Below are 17,259 nucleotides of genomic sequence, written 5' to 3' on the forward strand. Positions count from 1 at the left end.
ATGGCATTCGCTTGTTTTTCCTCCCCTCCTTTTGCTTCTCCTCTTTTTATTATTTTTTGTGTTATTTTTTCGCCTCTTATTTATTATTTCTGGGCCAAGAAGCAACAACAAATGGCTTCTCTGGACCTGGACATCAATCAATAAAATAACTCGACTCCAGTTGCCAAAGTCGGCGCTCAATAAGGCGGCTGAGAAGGGAGAGAAATAGAAGGGGTTTCTAATGCAAAATAATGCTTAAATATAATTTATTTTATTTTAATAATATTTTTTGTAAAATATGATTAGAAGTCTTTACGATTCTTAGGAGAATAAATATTTAAATTTCTATTTACAATTTTAATTCCAATTATTATTTAATCAAGTATTTCAAGTATTAGAATATTAAATATTATTCTTATAATTATTCCTCTATTCTGTTCTATTTTTCTCTATCTCTAACATTTTATTTTAAAAACTTTAACTTAAGTTCATCTTTTTTAGTAAAAAAAAAATTCTAAACAAATTTTTATCACTATTTAGAATCAGAAAATAGAAAATATAAAGGAATAATTATAGATTAATAGAAATATAATTATTAAATTAAAAAAGAACATAATTTAGACTTCAAAATCCTTGAAAAAAATAATTCTAAATATTCTAGTCCTTCAATATTATAAGATTTCTTATTATTTATTATTATTAGTCCAAGAATTCAAAGCCCATTATTGCTTAAAAAAAATAAATAAATAAATTTAATAAATAAAGTAAAAAAATAAACTTAATAAAGAAAATAAACAAATAAAATTAATAAATAGAGAAATATTTGTTTTTTGTGCACTTTGTGGCCACTGGCAAGTCGCTTATCAAGGAAGGTCCAAGCACCCACGCTCCCATAAGTATGCTTCGAGTGTGTGTGTTTATCGCAGACATCCTTTGTGTGTCCTGTATGTCCTGTGTGTTCTGTGCGTATTGCAGCATTCCCGTGGCTGCTCTCGAATTATTTGCCATCAAAACGCTATTGATTTATTAATGTCGCTCATCATTCGACAAGTCGATGGCGCATTTCCTGGATTCCTGGGAATAATACTCCTCCCAGTCCCTCCTTCTCCTCCCCAGTCACCAATCCCCCAATCAAGGACATTAATTTTTCAAAATGTCTCAATAAAAATCAATATCAAATATCAAGTACCGGGAGGGCTCTCTTTATGACTCTATCAAGTGGATACTCCTTCTGTGGGATAATTTTGGTTGAAATTTAACTTAAAATTAAATAGTTTTGTGATAATTTTAGCTTCTCAAGACCTGTGGTTACTTTTCTGTAGCATACTTCAGGGCTCATCTCGGGCAGGCGCCTGAAACTATGCTTTAATTATCTCACCAACGATAATTAATGGCTTTAACTCAAGTACTCGTTGTTTCATGTGGTTTCTGAAGAGCTCTTTTTTATGCTTTGTCTTTTTTTAACTGAGGTTTATAAGTGTATAAGTGTGTGTAGTATCTACAGATACTCCTTTTTGTTTTATTTAATTCTATTTAATTTTATTTTTTTGGGAAACTTTTCTCTCAAACACAAAACAGTGGTGGCCCCCTTCCTTTTTGGGGCTTTTGCGGGCTTCCTTACTAATGGATTTCAATGGAAAACTCGAAAGCCAACTCCCAGAGGCCTTTTGGCTTAAATATTTAATGCCTCAGTGTCTGCATTTTGAATTTATGACTTAAGATCTCACTGTTCTGATTCGCAATGGGGAGTAGGGCCTTTGAAGATGAATAACTTTTCGGAAAGAGTTTCAAGAAGAGCCTTTTGAAGAACTCCCATTCCTCTTAAATACAAACTATCCTCTTACATATCGATATGTTTTATTTGCTTTGCTATTTTATGAAAAAAAATTAATAAAAGAAGGTCAGAGTTGAGGAGGACAGTGGGAGGAAGTCCTTGATCTTCTGGAATGGGTCTGGGGGATCTAGAGACGGCGTTCGCGACGACGCAGGTTCCTGGACCTCCTGTTGTTCCTGGACCTCCTAGATCTCGAACCATAGCTGGAACTGGAGCTAGTGCTGGAGTTCCTCCTGCGCCTTCGGTTCCTTCGGGTGGACTTGTCGCTATCGTCATCGGAGTCATCGCCACCTCTATGATGACGGGTTACGATCACATGGGGGGATGTATGTATTTTATTGTGGTGGTGAATGATACGCCTTTTTTTCTTCTTGGTGGATGACTCGGTGGTGGTGGCACTGGAGCTGGCCGCCGTGGTGGTGGTTGTGGTGGTCGTAGTCGTCGTTGTGGCGGCCGTTGTGGTGGTGGCCGTGGAGGTGGTGGCGGCGGAGGTGGAAGCGGCCTCGGACTCACCGATCCGCACCACACCGACCATGGCCAGGAAAAGGATAACGCAGAGATATCTCATGATTGCCAGAGACTTGCAACTGATAACTGGGCTAGCTCCTCGTGGCCTATTTATTCCAAAAAAGAATTCCACCTCGAAGTGGAAGTCATTGGGCGTGTGGTGGGAAAGTTCCAAAGAGTTCCTAACACAGCCTCTTCTCCCCTGCATACTCGGTATTTTTAGAACGCCAGCCTGGCTGTTTGAACAATTGCGAATTATTTGGCCAAGATCTCGGTCTTTGTCAACGGTCTTGTCTCTTTTTTGGCAAACTTCTGACACAATTCCCCAAAGAAGCCAAACAATGGCCCCACAATTAGACACTGCAGATCATTGGATAAACCCATAGTTCTTCCAGAAGACAATAGCTAGTGGATAGTGGATAGTGAGTAGTGGTGGCTGGGAGTATATAAGCGGGCGAGGGATCTTCCGAAGAGCATCAGTCACTCACTCCCAGTTCCACTCCCACAACATGAGGACCTACTCGTTCGTCTTCCTGGCCCTCCTCGGCTGCGTCCTGGTGGGCGACTCCCAGGCGGCCACCGCCACCACCACCACCACTTCCGCCACGGCCACCACCGTCGCCGCGACCACCACCGTCGCCTCAGCCGCGGCCTCCGCCACCACCACCACCACGGAGGCGACCACCACCACCGCCGCGTCCGCCTCCAAGAAGACGAAGATTGTTAGGAAGCACAGGAACAGGAGGAGGAGGGGTGATAAGAAGGTGGTAATCAGGCGCCATCCAGCGAAGCGGAGCAAGGGCCGGAGGAGCAAGGGCAGGAGGAGCTACTACGACTCCGAGTAGACTCTCTCCTCCCAGGACCTCCCAGACCCCAGCACCCTCAGACCTCAGAACCCACTCCTCCACTGATCCGATCTATTTAATTATTACTTTATAGCTGTACAAATTATTATTTTTTAGTTCTAAGGCATTGAAAAAAAATAAAAAAAATATATATTTGAAAAGAAAATAATCCGATAATGGTTGAAGGACAACAGGGCGTGTACTTGATATTCCAAATATTTCAAGCGCCCTCTACCGTTGGAGCTTCGATTTATTCGGAAATAAATTTTAATATTTTGTTGGCTTTGAAAATATATATGACTAAAAATAAAATTATAAAAATAAATAAATAATTCAACAAGACTCCTTGATATTATCATTTTAATTCGTAATACCAATTTCATAATAATTAAATAATTCATTTAAAAGCCCATAGATGAGATGAAGTTTCATAGGAAATGTGGCTAAAAATATTCAATTCTATAAGGAATTCGTCAGATTTCCAATGCCAGATGATGGTACTATTAACTTTATTAATTTTTTTTTATATATTTATAATTAAAAAACCTTAAATCAAATTTAATAACTATATAATATTATATAATTATTATATTAAAATTTAAATAATTTGAATAAAAAGAAGTATAAAGAATATATGAAATTTATAGTCCATTATCTCCATTAAGTACTAGTTATAGAAAGATATGACAATAGAGTCCATTTCTTTTTAAATACATTTTTTTTTTTATTTTTTTTTCAATGCCTTAGAACTAAAAAATAATAATTTGTACAGCTATAAAGTAATAATTAAATAGATCGGATCAGTAGAGGAGTGGGTCCTGAGGTCTGAGGGTGTTGGGGTCTGGGTGGTCTTGGGAGGGGAGAGTCTACTCGGAGTCGTAGCTCCTCCTGCCCTTGCCCTTCTTGCCCTTGCTCCGCTTCGCTGGATGGCGCCTGACTACCCTCTTCCTGTCTCCCCTCTTCCTCCTGTTCCTGTGCTTCCTAACAATCTTCTTCTTCTTGGAGGCGGACGCGGCGGTGGTGGTGGTCGCCTCCGTGGTGGTGGTGGTGGCGGATGCCGCGGCTGAGGCGACGGTGGTGGTCGCGGCGACGGTGGTGGCCGCCTCCGTGGTGGTGGTGGTGGCGGTGGCCGCCTGGGAGTCGCCCACCAGGACGCAGCCGAGGAGGGCCAGGAAGACGAACGAGTAGATCCTCATGTTGTGGGAGTGGAACTGGCAGTGAGTTACTGATGCTCTTCGGAAGATCGCCGGGCTGCTTTTATAGTCGGAACTATGGTTCCTATTCTGCCTATTCTTTGGCAGTCTTTGTTTAGTTAATAGTTTGCATTATTTCCTCTGTTTGGACTGTTTTTCGCAAATTGTGCCAATTCTTCTACTATTTGTCCACGTTTTGGAGTTATATTTTTGCAAAAAGTGCGAGGTGATGTGGCTTGGAGTCTTTCGACTTGGCGCAGTCTGGTATTCTCCGAAAGGAAAGGTTAAAATTAGATGATGTTCAAGTAGTTTAAGTTGGAAACTGAGCCTCAAAGTCATTTGGTTGATTTCTTTTTATTTAAATTACAAATATTTAAATATTACAAAATAAATATCAAAAATTACATCTCCCAGTTGACACTTTTCCTCCTCAACTGTTCCAATTAGGCTTTTCCAATGAAAACACATCGAAAGGCAAACATTTTCATTACCACAATTACGTTTCTCATCAAATATTTGTATTCGAAGCGCCGAATGAATGGCATTCTGTTTAATTTATTTATAAATTAATAACACAATAAAGATGAGTAGCGCACACAATGGCGGTTTCTTTGTTTGATTTTCAATTTTAAATATTTGCTATTGTTTCAATTATTTATTTAGATTTGTCGTTAGTTAGTGGTTATTTGTATGTTTTTTTTCAATTAAAAGCTTACTAAACACTTGTTTCTCTCAATGAATAAGAAACTGTTTACTTTGAAGCTTCTTTTGAGGTTTTGAAGAAGCGCTGTCGCATATTGTACGGCCCAGAGTAAAGTAGAGTGTAAAATAGACATTTTTAAAGCACACTTTTTGGCTGGATTAAAAAAAATTATAAATAGGAAGCTTAAAATCATTTTTTAAGTAAATAAAAAATAAATAAAACAATAATTAAGAGCTTGTTTCTCTTAGAAACTAATTTTAAAGCTTTACTCTCTTAAATTTTATTGTTTATTTTTTATTTTGATAATTTCAAATACTCTCTCAGGCTCTTAATATTTTTTATTTCTAAAAATTCTTATGAAAAATATAACTTTAAATAATAATATAAATAAAAATACAAGAAATATGATTTATATTCCCCTAAAAAATATTTTCTAAATTAAAAAACAACACAATATATTTTTTTTACATTTTTTAAACTAGTATTTATTTAAAACTTGACATTTTAAGGACTAAAAAAAAAGAATAAAACCTAAAACTCAATAGAGAAAATAATCATTCAGCTGCTGGGTCGTGAAACTGTCAATATAGTCCTCGGGATGGTAGTCCAGACTGTTGTAGAATATATCCGATTCCGTGAAGTCCTCCACCCGGTAGAAGAGCTTGCAGATGAGCAGCCAGGGCAGGACGATTAGAATCAGAGGCCTCAACTCGATAGTCGGCATTATTTCCAATTCCTATTCCTATTCCTATTCCCAGCAAGCTCCGACAATGTACTAATTAGCGCCGAAACTCAACAGCGGCATACAGATGCAGATACAGCTCTCAAGATACAGATAAGGTATGGAGATACACTGTATATAATATAGTATATATATAAACGTAGGTACATCCCGGCATGTGGGTCAGTTTGTGCAGCTGCCGTGTGTCCCTGGGAAATGCGAATGGCGGCGGCGGCGGCGGCGGATGTTGCTCGCAAATGTGGGCAAATATGTGACTAACCTACATAGTTCCAAGCCCCACTCGTACCTGGCTCCATGTGCGTGGAATACTTTTGGGGTGGGGTGGGGGGTCTAGAGCCTGGGGTGGAAGTTTTTGGGGAGGGGTGGCAACCCCATCCCCCATCCCCCATGTAGGGAGCTTTAATATAAATTAATTGGGGGTTTTTGGGGGAGCTTAGAAAGGGGCTTACAAAAAGGGAGTTTAAATAGAAAACTAATTTAAATATTTGTTTAGTTCAGAAGAGGGTTAGGTAGTATTCTTGATGAAAAAAATAAGTTTACTTTGGGCTTTAAGGTTTTATTACTTAAAAGTTTATAAATTTATAAATATAAATATTTATTTTACATTTCCAACATAGAAAACTATCTAACATACAATCTAAAATAGAAAACTAAGTTAATAAAATTTTTTAATAATATTTTTATACTTAAAAAGAGTTTTATACTTAAAAAAAGTACTAATAACTTTCTTTGGACTCTGAATTATCTAAAAATCATAGGGTTCTATTACAAAATACTTCTTATAACATAATTTCATAAACAATAATAGTCTAAATATAATAAAAAATAATAATAGTCTAAATAATTTTATATTAATTACAATATTTATATTAAAATATTAAAATTATAAAATTTATATATCGATTCTATAAGGTTTATAAGGTTCTTTTAAATAATAACTTTCTTTAAAAATATTTGTTATAAATAATAACGCTTTTTATAACTCTAACTCTATTAGAAATATAATACATAAATAATTCTTAAAGAGTTAGATTTATAAAGAGCTTAAAATAAATATAAATAAATAAACTTATAAATTATCTTCAAAGAAAATAATTTTCAATGGTTCTAAATTAATATATCCTTAAAGATCATCTAAATTTTAATCTATTATATCCATTATATCTTTTAGAACATATTTCCTATCCTTGCTTAAGTACCATAGTCCAATATTTATTTTTAAAATATAATAAAGCCTTAAATTTAGTTTAATTAAATATTTGTAAATATGTAGTTTCTGCCACTATAAATATTATTATTATTTTAAAAGGTTTCTCAGGTTCTATTACAATCTTGTATTATATCTATTTTATGAATATTTTTTCATCACCTTAGTTTGATAATACATTAATCCCCCAACTTTTAAGCACCCTCCTAATAAATTATTTTTAAATTCTTGTCTTTGCAGATCTCCTTGCAGATTTAGAAAGAATGTCGCTTTTTAGAAGATAGCCAGCCCGTCTCCCGTGGGAATGATGCGACTGGCGCGCTTCACGCAGGGCTTCTCCTTAAACAAACATGCGGCCAAGGTGGCAGATGTTGCTTTCTAGACATTCCTTACTCTTTTTAATGCAATTTCCACAGAAACACCACTTTATTTTACACTTAAATTTAATATTTAATATTTTATTTAATATTCTGTTAAACAGGAAAACTTGCACAGGGCAGGAAGCCGGAGGAGCAGCTTGAGTAGTTGCACACCCTACGGCCTGGCAGCCAGTGGAGGCGTTGGAGGGGGAGGCGGCGGCGGCGGCGGCGGCGGCGGCAGTGGAAGCGGAGGCAGTTGTAGCGGAGGAGGCGTGGTCGGCTGTATCGGAGGAGGAGGAGGAAGTAGAGGAAGGAGGTGCCAGGACGGGTCAGGTGGAAGCGACAGGGAGAGCATCACAAGCAGCTGCAGCAGTGGCAGTGGTGGCAGTGGTGGTAAGAGGAAGAGCAAGCGAACAAAGTGGTTCGATAGCACAGTGTTTCGGTGTTGCCTCCCTTGTCGCGGGGGCTCCGGATCCGCAGCCCCCGCCACAAGTCCGCCCCAAACTCCCAACGCCCAGACGCCGCAGGACGGTGCTGGGGCAGGTGCTGACGTAGGTGCTGAGGACAGCGAAGCACTACCACCACTACCACTACCACCATCCAATCACCAGCAGAAGGATAATCTGTCCAAGGACTATATTAAATCGGAGAAATTAAGTCCCGATTCAAAGGGGGAGGAATTACTTTATACGGAGAAGAAGCATTCGCTGGCAGACACCATTAATACGTCGGTGACCACGCCCATTTCCCTAAAGACCCTAATCAACGACTGTGACGTGGAGGCGGAACTGCGAGCGGAAGCGGAAGTCGACCAGCAGCTAAGTGCAGCGGATATAGCGGTCGCAAGCTTGGCCAGCGGTCTGGTTGCTCGTCGAGCGGAACCGGAAACGCTCAGTGACGCCAGTGTCTCACCCACCGCAGTGGTGCAACACCAGCAGCAGCAACAGCAACCACTTGTCCCCACCATCATAACCACCACAAATACGAACAACAATCTGCTGAGCCAAGTGACCACACTCTACAGCAATCCCACAAATCCGACAGCCAATCCAAGTCCAAATCAGTCACAGAACCAAACACCAAACACGACTCCCAATCCGGGCCAGAGTCAGGGCCAAAATCAGAGCCAGAATCAGGGACAGAATCAGGGACAGAGGTGTGCCTGCCAGGCGCAGACTTCACCGCTGCCGCACATCAAGGAGGAGGAGGAATCGGAGCAGGCCAATAGCGCCAAGTTACAGCGCCAGGAGGAGCATCAGCTGCCGCCCATCACCATAGCCGGTGGCGGCTACTGTGGCAGTTGCGAGAGCATCCATCACAGTTCGGCCACTTCGTCCTCGCAGGGCGGGGCAGGGCCATCGGGCGGCAGTCAACCAGGACAGGATTACATACCAGGTGGGTCTCTAAAACAGAGGACTATACAATGGTAGATTACAATTTAAATTTATTTTTAGGCTCTGCTTCGACTCCTTCGCCAAGGATTAAATTAAAGTTCCGTAAACCGCACAAGTCCTGCTGGTCGCGGATCGTCCTAGCACCAATTGGCTCCAACTCGGCCGCCTCCACGGTCATTGGCAGCAATTCGAACGAAACATTAGCTTCTTGTGGAGCGGGAAGTGGTAGTGGAAGCACCACCGGAACAGGCACCGGCACTGCCACCCAAAATAGCAGCAGCATCAGCGTTGCCGCTCATCACCGCCTCAGCTCCAGCTCGGCCTCCGCCCTAGCCACCTCCCATCCGAGTGGCTCGGCCACCCAGCTCCTGCCCTCCGGCAAGATGCAGGCGGAGCAGGGTTCCATCGGGGACCTCCAAAAATATCACAGCCGTTACCTCAAAAATCGACGACACACTTTGGCGAATGTTCGGTGAGTTTTAATATTTATATTTAAACTTTTAACTCTCTTTTTATTATATTTTTAAATATTATAAAATATATATTTTAATAATTTTTTATTCTAAAATGGAGTGGGGGTAGAGGTTATAGATCTTAATTTATTTTATTCTTCAAACAATTCCATTTCTCAGTCATATCTCTATTTTATAAACTTTAAATCCCAAAAACTCTATTTAAAATATTAATTTAAATATTTTCCATCTTCGAGATATCTTTTAAGCAAGATATTCCCCTTGAAACCTCCATTATCTTAACCCATTTAAGACTTCAAAGCACTTGTTACAACAATCGCATCAATTACTAAAGTTATTTGTCTTAAAATGAAATAAAACTTTCCATTCCCCTTGAAAAAGAAAGAAAGAAAGTAAAAGTCAAACCTAGACAGACAACCTTCAAGTGGGTCGTTTAAAAAAAAAAAAAGCAAAAGAAAATAATATATAAACTTGGCAAATAGAAATTTTTGCAATTTTTGAAGAATAATGAAACTCGAAGCTGGTCTAATTATCACACTTTTTGGCAATATTTGGACAATTGTTTTTGACTCTCTCGAATTAAGTTGTCGAAGGTATCGGATGCGTCATTATCCCTCATGTTTGTTAGTTTCTTAACCAAAAAAAAATAAAATAGAAATAAAAGTCAACTTAACTAGAAAGCCAAACTGAAAAGTTAGGCCTGAAGATGTCGGCCAATTAGCGACTTACAATGAAATCAATTTCCAGTTAGCCCGGCTTAATCGAATTAGAAAAGTTAAAGCGACAGAGGAAACTTTCAGACAACCGCACGACGAGTATCTGTTGATTTTCCCAAACAAACTCGGTATATATATTGGGGGTGTGGGTGGTGTAGGAGGTGTTTACTGACTGTCTGTGTCTCTGTGTGTGTGTTGAAGTCGAAAAATTGAAACTTGAATAAGTTATGACGACCGACGATGACCCTCAAGGACTCAGTCTCTGTGGATAATTGAACAGATATTGTGGGCTCTGATAGTTTAAAATCCATTGATAAGTCATCGACACCTGTTGAGAGCTTAGCTTTTGGACTCTTTTGGCCTAAAAGGCAATTGAAAACAGCAATTTGTTGGACCAACCTTTATTGGTAATTATTGTGAGGTTTTTATGCCATTTTCGATTGAAAACTAAACTAAATAATCCCTTGTAAGACACTTAAAATAGATTACTAACCAGGGCTAACCAATTTAATATTCTTTTATGAATTTTCGCATATTTTTGCAGCAAAAGTGTATGTATTTTGTTATTCAAGTGGAAGGCATGAAAGCCCCATTTTTGTTTTCTGTTTTGCGCCAAATAGTATGCTACATTTTTTCGAATTTCAAATCACACCAATACACCAATGAATTATTTAATTGTGACACGATAAAAAAAAAAATTATTTATTTATTGTTGAAATATTTTTCAATTTCTAGTATTATTTTAATTTTTTTTTTCTAACCACGCCTTTTGTTGTTGCGACGATTGTTGTTGTTGTTGGTGCGACGGTTGCTGCTGTTGTTGTTGCGACGCCTGTTGTTGTTGTTGTTGGCCCTCTTCCTGTTGGCCGCCTTCTTCCTATTGTTGTTGCCATTAGCCCTCCTCTTGTTGTTGGCCCGATTGTTGTTGTTCCTCTTCCGGTTGGCGTTCCTCTTCCTCTTTGGAGCTGTCGTGGTGGCAGGTTCCGAGATGGAACCCTCATCCGTGTCGCTGCCAGAGTCGGAGTCGGAATCCGAATCGGTATCCACGTCATCGGTACTACTGCCAGTATCATCCACATCCGAGGAACTACCCGAGGTATCCGGAGTCGTAGTACTTCCCGTGGTGGGGGAGGCATCTGTGGACTCATTCTCGGTACTAGAACCCGTATCATCATCAGCATCGGTATCAGCACTAGTCACCAGGACTGTTAAAAGTCCCAGGCACATAAATGCCAACAGTAGCTTATTTAATTTCATTTTTTAATTAATTTTTTCTTCCAATTTCTGTTCCAACTTGTCGCTATTTTATTAATGAGGCGATCATCCAACAGATTCTCGCAATTTATAGTCAGAGTTTCGCTCTGATAGCTATTTGCTTAAGCGAAGGCCAAAGCCTGGCTGGAAAAAAAGCGCTTAAAAAAAAATCTGCAGAAACAAATGTCGACGAAATTGACGGCATTTCAAATAAAAATAAAAAATTTAAACAATTGGGGATTTTTTTCTCTCTCTCGAGGGGGGTAGAGAGAGATTTAAATGAAAAACAAATATTAAAACTGAAACAAAAGCTATTCTCTATCACTGCAAATATTTTACAAACTTCTCTTCAAAATTGTAAATATTTTGCCATCAAAATTGTATTATTTGTTAAAAACACACAATTGAACAGCTGCCGTTGAGTAAACTTCAAATTTCAAAAATATTTCAAGAAGCTTTATTATTTTGGCATGTGCGGTCTAACTCTGGATAAGATTTCGGCCAATTTTTATCCGATCCTTAAGCGGCGTACCTTAAAAGGTTTCTGGATCCATTCCCCACAATCCTGCATCCAAACCCGGGAACAAAATTTTCGATCCCTATTTTTCAAAATTTTCCGATGGAACCCCTTGGGAAACCGGAATCCCCATATGTGGCCCCTTTGGAAGTCCATATCTCGGCCAATTTTTATCCGATCCTCGAGCGGGTTACCTCAAAAGGTTTCTGGATCCATTCCCCACAATCCTGCTTCAAAACCCAGGAACAAAATTTTGGATCCCTATTTTTCAAAATTTTCCGATGGGACCCCTTGAGAAACCGGAATCCCCATATGTGGCCCCTTTGGAAGGCCATATCTCAGCCAATTTTTATCCGATCCTCAAGCGGCATACCTTAAAAGGTTTCTGGAAGGATTCCCCACAATCCTGCATCCAAACCCGGGAACAAAATTTTGGATCCCTATTTTTCAAAATTTTCCGATGGGACCCCTTGGGAAACCGGAATCCCCATATGTGGCCCCTTTGGAAGTCCATATCTCGGCCAATTTTTACCCGATCCTCGAGCGGCATACCTTAAAAGGTTTCTGGATGGATTCCCCACAATCCTGCATCAAAACCCAGGAAAAAATTTTGGATCCCTATTTTTCAAAATTTTCCGATGGGACCCCTTGAGAAACCGGAATCCCCATATGTGGCCCCTTTGGAAGGCCATATCTCGGCCAATTTTTATCCGATCCTCGAGCGGGTTACCTCAAAAGGTTTCTGGATCCATTCCCCACAATCCTGCTTCAAAACCCAGGAACAAAATTTTGGATCCCTATTTTTCAAAATTTTCCGATGGGACCCCTTGAGAAACCGGAATCCCCATATGTGGCCCCTTTGGAAGTCCATATCTCCTCCAATTTTGATCCGATTCTCAAGCGGCATACCTTAAAAGGTTTCTGGATCCATTCCCCACAATCCTGCATCAAAACCCAGGAACAACATTTTGGATCCCTATTTTTCAAAATTTTCCGATGGGACCCCTTGAGAAACCGGAATCCCCATATGTGGCCCCTTTGGAAGGCTATATCTCGGCCAATTTTTATCCGATCCTCGAGCGGCATACCTTAAAAGGTTTCTGGATCCATTCCCCACAATCCTGCATCAAAACCCAGGAACAAAATTTTGGATCCCTATTTTTCAAAATTTTACGATGGGACCCCTTGAGAAACCGGAATCCCCATATGTGGCCCCTTTGGAAGGCCATATCTCGGCCAATTTGTATCCGATCCTCGAGCGGGTTACCTCAAAAGGTTTCTGGATCCATTCCCCACAATCCTGCTTCAAAACCCAGGAACAAAATTTTGGATCCCTATTTTTCAAAATTTTTCTCATGGGACCCCTTTGAAATCCGGAATCCCCATATGTGGCCCCTTTGGAAGTCCATATCTCCTCCAATTTTGATCCGATTCTCAAGCGGCGTACCTTAAAAGGTTTCTAGATGTGGGAACATGGTGTATATAGCATGTGGGCAGTCTTACTTTATAAAAATATACTCAAATGTTTATTCAGCTATTCTTGAACCAAACCACGAAACAAAGGAAAGATATGCTTTATAATTTTGGCAAATGGGATGGAGGTTATTCTGGATAAGATTTTGGTGATGGACCAAGGTTCAACCCAGTGTTTGAATTCAACTCCGAAACCACTGCGGCCCATCTTCCCTACACGAAGGACTTCGACATCCACCACTTCTCCACCAGTCACCACTGATCCCTATACCGAATGTTTCATCGATCTTTGTTCAATTGGTATTGATTTTATAGGTTTTTATTGCTCTAATTTCATATCGCTAGACATACCGAGTGTTTGCAATGGTACCTTCTATTTTTTTAACCGTGATTGTGTGTGTGCTAATATCAATTTTATCGAAGAGTTTTGTTTGGACATTTATTTGAATTAAAATACTTCAATTCTGATGCATTAAATATTACTGAACTTATATATTACTACTGGGGAGAAGATACTTTCATTTCCAGACCACTAAACACCAATTACACCTGCAATTGTTGCTGTCCACAGTCCTCTGAATCCTGAGTCCTGACAATCCCACAGATGCCACAGAATTACACTGAATGCAGTACTGTAGGCACTCTACTGGTATCTGTATCTGTATCTCTCGGATGCTGTCGCTCTCATTGTTTTTCCATTTTGCACGCCATTTTGTGAGGCCACAGCGGAAATGAACTTGCTGACAATGCACAGTCTGTCTGTCACTACACTGACAGAAATTCTAGTCAGCTAATGATATAGCTTTCAAATAAAATTTAAGTAAAATATTAAATTTCTTTCTGTGTAGAAAGTGTAGAGTCTGCGAGTGAGTGGAAAATGGTGTATTAATTTATCGCAGAAAGAGCCTTCAGGTGACTCCCTTTCAATCATTCAATTCCAAATTTAAGAAATTTTTATGGCTTTAAAATTGAATTGTCAGGAATTTATATTTAAATTTTATTTAATTTTATAAAAAATGATTAAAACAAAGGCTTTATAGCTTAAATATTAATATTATTTCAAATTATATCCTTAATTTTTATTCGGTTTTCATTTATTTGGATGTATAGTCCTTCCAATCCTTAAACTGAATACCTTATAGGATTTCTAGCTTTATTTTCTGTAGTTCTATATATATATTCTATAGTTTTATATATATATTCTATAGTTTTATATATATATTCTATAGTTTTATATATATTTTCTATAATTCTCCACCATAGTCTATATCTCTGCCAATTTTGAACAGAATTTCAAGGCCTATAATCCCAATTTCCACTCAGAAACCCCATCTAAAAATCCATATCTGATCCCTAACCCTTTCAGTATCTGTTTATCCACTTCCTCCTAATATATATGTGCATAAATTGGTTCTATATTTTAATTGCTTCCATAATTTCGTGCCCCATTTGATGACAATTTGCACACGGCGGCCGACTCTTCTCTGCCATTCCGGACAATTCCATTTACATAATCTCCATTGATGGCAATCAACTGTTGCGCCAAGCCCTAACACCATGCCACGCCCCCACGCCCCACGCCCTCCAACCCCTATCCGATCCGTCCATGCATTATCCAATCCTTTTGTGACATTTCCGCCCCATGGAATGGGGTTTTTTTTGGGGTCGGACTGAGGCCTTCTGCCTCAACAATAATTCACGCCTGAGTGGAGGCAGTGTGGCTGGCTTGGCTGTTGCCTTTGCTAGTCATTGAACTTCAGCTTAATGTGGGCCTTCTCTGAATATTATTTTTAACCCAAACTAGGTGAAAAAGGGTAATCTAAGGGGGCGGAGCGGATCGGAGCGGGGGCAGGACCTGGGGGGGCCAGGAATGACAGGACGAGAGCTCGAGCTACAGCTCGAACTCGAGCCTTGAAAAGCAGGTCGTTCGTCCCAAAATAACCCAGAAATAATCAATACCAATGCTTAATTGATGTTTTATTTTAACAATTTTTGGTAATTAAAATTTAAGCCATTTTAATAGGAAATAAATATTAATTGTTAATGAAATATTTCTATTTAAAACGGTTCTATTTTTATTTCTTATATTTTTTTTTATTCTATAATTAGTATTATTTATTTTATAAAATAATAAATAAAAATATATTAATAAAATAAATAATAATAAATAATAAATAAATAATAAAAGAATATACAAAATAATATAATAATATTAAATAATCCGTAAATAAAAAAAAATAAATGGGTTCACAAACTAAACACAAAAAATATATGTATTTTAAATTATAAATTATTTATTTTATTTCAAAAGGAATTTAATACACTTTTTAAATTATTATAATAATAAACTGATCTACTTTATATTCAAACTATTGTTTAAAATTTTGCAATATCTATTTTCTAAAATTGAAAATGGTTGTTTTCGAAGCGAAAGTTGTTTGTGTTTTTTAATTCAAAGTTTTCAAAAGTTAAAATAATAAAAAAAACTACATATAGAATGATTAAAAAATAATAACATATTTTTCATAAAAAACTTTCTAAAAAAATTGTAAATTCAAATTTAAATAAAAAACCCCGAAAATATCAAGTATACGCCATGTGGTTCAAACCAAAACTCTAAAATGCAAAAGCTTTCAAACTTTTACAGTTAAAAGTTCAAAGCTAAGACAAGACTTTCACCTTTTGAAGCTGAAAACTTTCACCATTAGGGTGACTTTCACCACACCCGGATAGCTTTTCACCAAAAACATGAAAAAAAACTCAATTTAACAAAGAAAAACACCCAGTTGAGCTTTCAAAAAGGAAGAAAAGCTTGAAAAACAAAAGTAGAATCCTTGAAGAGCCGCCTGGAGGTTGTTTTAAAATTTAATATGAACTTGCCACGTATATGGCCTCGCACTTGAAACGGCCGGAAGCTGAAAGAACTTAGAACCATAAAGGTTAGCCCAATATCCCTGCAACTGACAACACATGTTGCATGTTGCAAGGTTGCTAGTTGCACTTTCTCCATTTTCCCTTATTTTTTTCAGAAAAAAAAAGACAATCATTTTACTTTCTTTATGGGATCTCCACGTGCCCTCCGCAAGTGTCAAAAAAATGCACACTTTCAAATGAAAATAAATATAATTTGTAATGCCTTCCGGTTAACCTTGGCCTTAGTGGTCAACCTGGCCTTCCTGTCTTCCCACATAAACCTGTCAAGGGCCACAAAGGTTAGGGAATAAGGTCTGTAAAAACCGGCCGGAAAAAGATACCACCCACAGCCCTGTTTGCACTCCCACTCCCCCAGTTTCTCTGAAATTTTTAACAGAATAAACTAAAACCTGAGAGTGTCAGCTGCCAACTATGCTGTGGTTGCACAAATAAGGGAAAAAGTCAAAGGTCCATCCTGGGAGGTTCTCTATATTTATTTGCATCTCAAGTTCAAGGTTTAGTTGCAGGATTACTTTCTCTTTTAATCAGTTGTTTATTTAACTAATTAAATTAAAATGAAATTTATTTATTTAATTAAATCTTTTTAAAACAATAATTATACCTGGTAATCTAGAATAACTTTTCCAAACTCCAACAGAGAGTAACTTTTCTCTAGTAACTTTTTTCCACAACTTTCTAGCCAAAAAATCAAACAAATAAAACAAAAATATTAAAAATATAAATAAATACAAATGCAGGTAAAAAATAACAAAAAACAAGTGCATAAATATGTATTTTCGCATTCATGACTCAATTATCTGCAATTGTTATTTGTTTGTCCTCACTTTACATGCGTAATGAAGTCTGGATGTCTGGAAGCAAATATTTTTTTAGCATTCCATATAAAATTCATGGGAATTACTTGACTTTGTTTTTCCTCTTCTTTTCTTTTCTTTTTTATTTATTTATTTTTGTTTTTATTTCTTCCACAAACCAATTGAATTAATAAAACATTTTTCTTCTCTCTCTCTTTTCAGGTGAGTCTTTTTCGAATGATTTCTTAATGAATTTATACAAATTATATATTGAGTGAGTACTTTTTAAAAACAAATTTGATTTTATGAAACAATATTGAAAGATTTTAAAATCC

The 17,259-nt window shown here is 38.0% G+C and overlaps 5 protein-coding genes across 7 annotated transcripts in view; 2 read left to right on the forward strand and 3 right to left on the reverse strand.

Annotated features, from left to right (window-relative positions):
• The window catches only part of LOC6502358 (cAMP-specific 3',5'-cyclic phosphodiesterase), a 193,267-nt gene that overhangs the window by 53,990 nt on the left and 122,018 nt on the right, over window positions 1-17,259 (forward strand). For all 3 annotated transcript variants that reach the window (XM_032452063.2, XM_032452061.2, XM_032452062.2), the window contains exons 2-4: window positions 7,251-7,371; window positions 7,492-8,764; window positions 8,824-9,235. In XM_032452063.2, the coding sequence (XP_032307954.2) occupies window positions 7,315-7,371; window positions 7,492-8,764; window positions 8,824-9,235 (1,742 nt within the window). In that variant the 5' untranslated portion in view covers window positions 7,251-7,314. The remainder of the gene's footprint in view (window positions 1-7,250; window positions 7,372-7,491; window positions 8,765-8,823; window positions 9,236-17,259) is intronic.
• On the reverse strand, window positions 1,941-2,381 carry LOC123257681 (protein new-glue 3). Its single transcript, XM_044717506.1, has one exon. The coding sequence runs from the start codon at window positions 2,379-2,381 to the stop codon at window positions 1,941-1,943; it is 441 nt and encodes a 146-aa protein (XP_044573441.1).
• Window positions 2,830-3,165, forward strand: LOC123257682 (protein new-glue 2-like). Its single transcript, XM_044717507.1, has one exon. It carries the CDS (start codon window positions 2,830-2,832, stop codon window positions 3,163-3,165), a length of 336 nt encoding a protein of 111 aa, XP_044573442.1.
• LOC123257683 (protein new-glue 2-like) lies at window positions 4,032-4,361 on the reverse strand. Its single transcript, XM_044717508.1, has one exon. It carries the CDS (start codon window positions 4,359-4,361, stop codon window positions 4,032-4,034), a length of 330 nt encoding a protein of 109 aa, XP_044573443.1.
• LOC116655047 (protein new-glue 4) lies at window positions 5,527-5,877 on the reverse strand. Its single transcript, XM_032452024.2, has one exon. The coding sequence runs from the start codon at window positions 5,783-5,785 to the stop codon at window positions 5,600-5,602; it is 186 nt and encodes a 61-aa protein (XP_032307915.1). The 5' UTR covers window positions 5,786-5,877; the 3' UTR covers window positions 5,527-5,599.

This window comes from Drosophila ananassae, chromosome XR (genome assembly GCF_017639315.1).
Source record: "Drosophila ananassae strain 14024-0371.13 chromosome XR, ASM1763931v2, whole genome shotgun sequence".
NCBI lineage: Eukaryota > Metazoa > Arthropoda > Insecta > Diptera > Drosophilidae > Drosophila > Drosophila ananassae.